This window comes from Apis dorsata, unplaced genomic scaffold (genome assembly GCF_000469605.1).
Source record: "Apis dorsata unplaced genomic scaffold, Apis dorsata 1.3 scaffold_51226, whole genome shotgun sequence".
In the NCBI taxonomy this organism is placed as follows: Eukaryota; Metazoa; Arthropoda; class Insecta; order Hymenoptera; family Apidae; genus Apis; species Apis dorsata.
This window is the reverse complement of record NW_006267177.1, coordinates 1-1,655: the sequence shown is the minus strand read 5'-3', so window position 1 is coordinate 1,655 and position 1,655 is coordinate 1. Positions and strand designations below refer to the sequence as shown.

The following is a 1,655-nucleotide window of genomic DNA, read 5'->3' as shown; positions in this document are numbered from 1 at the left end:
TTTAAAATAGAATAAATTTTATATAATATATAATTTTATATAATATTTTATTTTTCTCATTTTTTTTAAATAAAATTCAAATATTCTTTTTAAATTTTTCAAATTATTTATATTTAAATATTTCATATTCTATATTTAATATTAATTATAATTATTCTAATATTTTTTATTAATTTAATTCTTTCCTACGTAAATGCATATACATTATCTGTATATCTATTTTTATGAAATAATACATTTATAAATTAATTTTAATTGTAAATATATATGAAATGTGTAAAATTAATTAGATAAACTTATTTAGATAAACATATTGTTTATAAGTAGTGCTAATAAATTTATATATAGTATAGAAATTTATATATTATTTTAGCAACAAGTGTTGTGGGAAACAAATATACAAACATCACCTATTGTTAGTAAAGGAAGTTCTGGTCAAGCAACAAGTCAAGGATCTATGATTTCTGGTCGAGCCGTGAATCTTTCAAATCATAGTAATCAGTCTCGATTAATGTATATGAATGAGAAAGAAAAACAAAAATCACATCGACCAGAATTATCAAAAATTAATCGTCAACATAGAGGTAATTTTATTTTTTATAATAAAATATTATTTAAAATAAATTTCTAAGTATCATTTAAAATTTATTATTATAGTATTCATATATTGAGTATTCTAAAAATATTTGCAACAATATAAAAAATATCTTTTTTATATTATTTTTTAATAATATATAATGTTATATATTGTATAATTTATTTATATTATTATGAAATTCTTATAAAAAAAATATTAAAATAATATTATAGTTAATGATAAAAAAATTTTTTTTAAATTAATAATAAATTATAATTTTTTTATATACTTTTTATTTTTAAGTTTTTTTAAGTTTTCATTATATTTTTTGGTTGTGTTTTGGTGTCATAAAATAAAGCTATGGCACCATGCAAACATCATTGCTTTTTGTCAGAGGTTCCTGATGTTCGACGTATGGAACAAGCTTTATTACAACTTTTAGAAGATTTTCATAGTGGCAATTTACGAGCATTTGGTATGTAAAATATGTATTTAAACATATTTTAGCTTATATATAAAATTGAAATGCTATTTTAATACAGGAAAAGATTGTAGCATGGAACAAATGACAGAAATACGAGAACAACAAGAACAATTAGCCAAACTTCATTTTGAATTAGGTCAACGACAAGGAATTGGTGGAGATCAATCAGGTCTCAGACATTCAAATGCAAATATGGATAATTTATTGGAATGTTTGCAAGAACTTAGTGTTTGTATTGAAAAATTACATAGCAAGTAAATATTTATAATATATATATATAAAAATTTTAAACAAAAATTTAAATAGAAATATGAACATCGATATGATATTATAAAAATATGAATATTTTATAGAATATTTTCATATTTTAGAAATCTTTTATAATATTGTTTTTATATATAATTGTATATTTAATTTTTCAAATTATGAAATCTTGAATTTTTTGTTTTAAGCTACTTATTTATTTAGAAATTTCTCTTAAAATAATAAATTATAATATTATTTGATAATATTTAATAAACAATAAAATATAAGTAATGCTATTAATTAATTATTTATTCTATTAAATTAAATTTGATATTTATTACTTGTATA

General features: G+C 17.8%; 1 protein-coding gene across 2 annotated transcripts; it reads left to right on the top strand.

Moving 5' to 3' along the window:
• The first annotated feature begins 348 nt into the window (after window positions 1-348).
• Window positions 349-1,459, top strand: LOC102677506 (coiled-coil domain-containing protein 28A). Of its 2 annotated transcripts, none has more exons than XM_031514900.1 (3): window positions 349-584; window positions 972-1,052; window positions 1,120-1,459. In XM_031514900.1, the coding sequence occupies exons 1-3, from the start codon at window positions 458-460 to the stop codon at window positions 1,317-1,319; spliced, it is 408 nt and encodes a 135-aa protein (XP_031370760.1). In that variant the 5' UTR covers window positions 349-457; the 3' UTR covers window positions 1,320-1,459. The 2 variants fall into 2 exon arrangements, with proteins under 2 accessions (XP_031370760.1, XP_006625226.2); XM_006625163.2 differs by having other exon boundaries at window positions 936-1,052.
• Window positions 1,460-1,655: the final 196 nt, after the last annotated feature.

Coding starts and splice junctions, on each gene's coding strand:
- LOC102677506 (XM_006625163.2), top strand. CDS start 458: ATGATTTCTGGTCGAGCCGTGAATCTTTCAAATCATAGTAATCAGTCT. Junction 585..935: donor AATTAATCGTCAACATAGAG/GTAATTTTATTT, acceptor CATAAAATAAAG/CTATGGCACCATGCAAACAT. Junction 1,053..1,119: donor TGGCAATTTACGAGCATTTG/GTATGTAAAATA, acceptor ATTTTAATACAG/GAAAAGATTGTAGCATGGAA.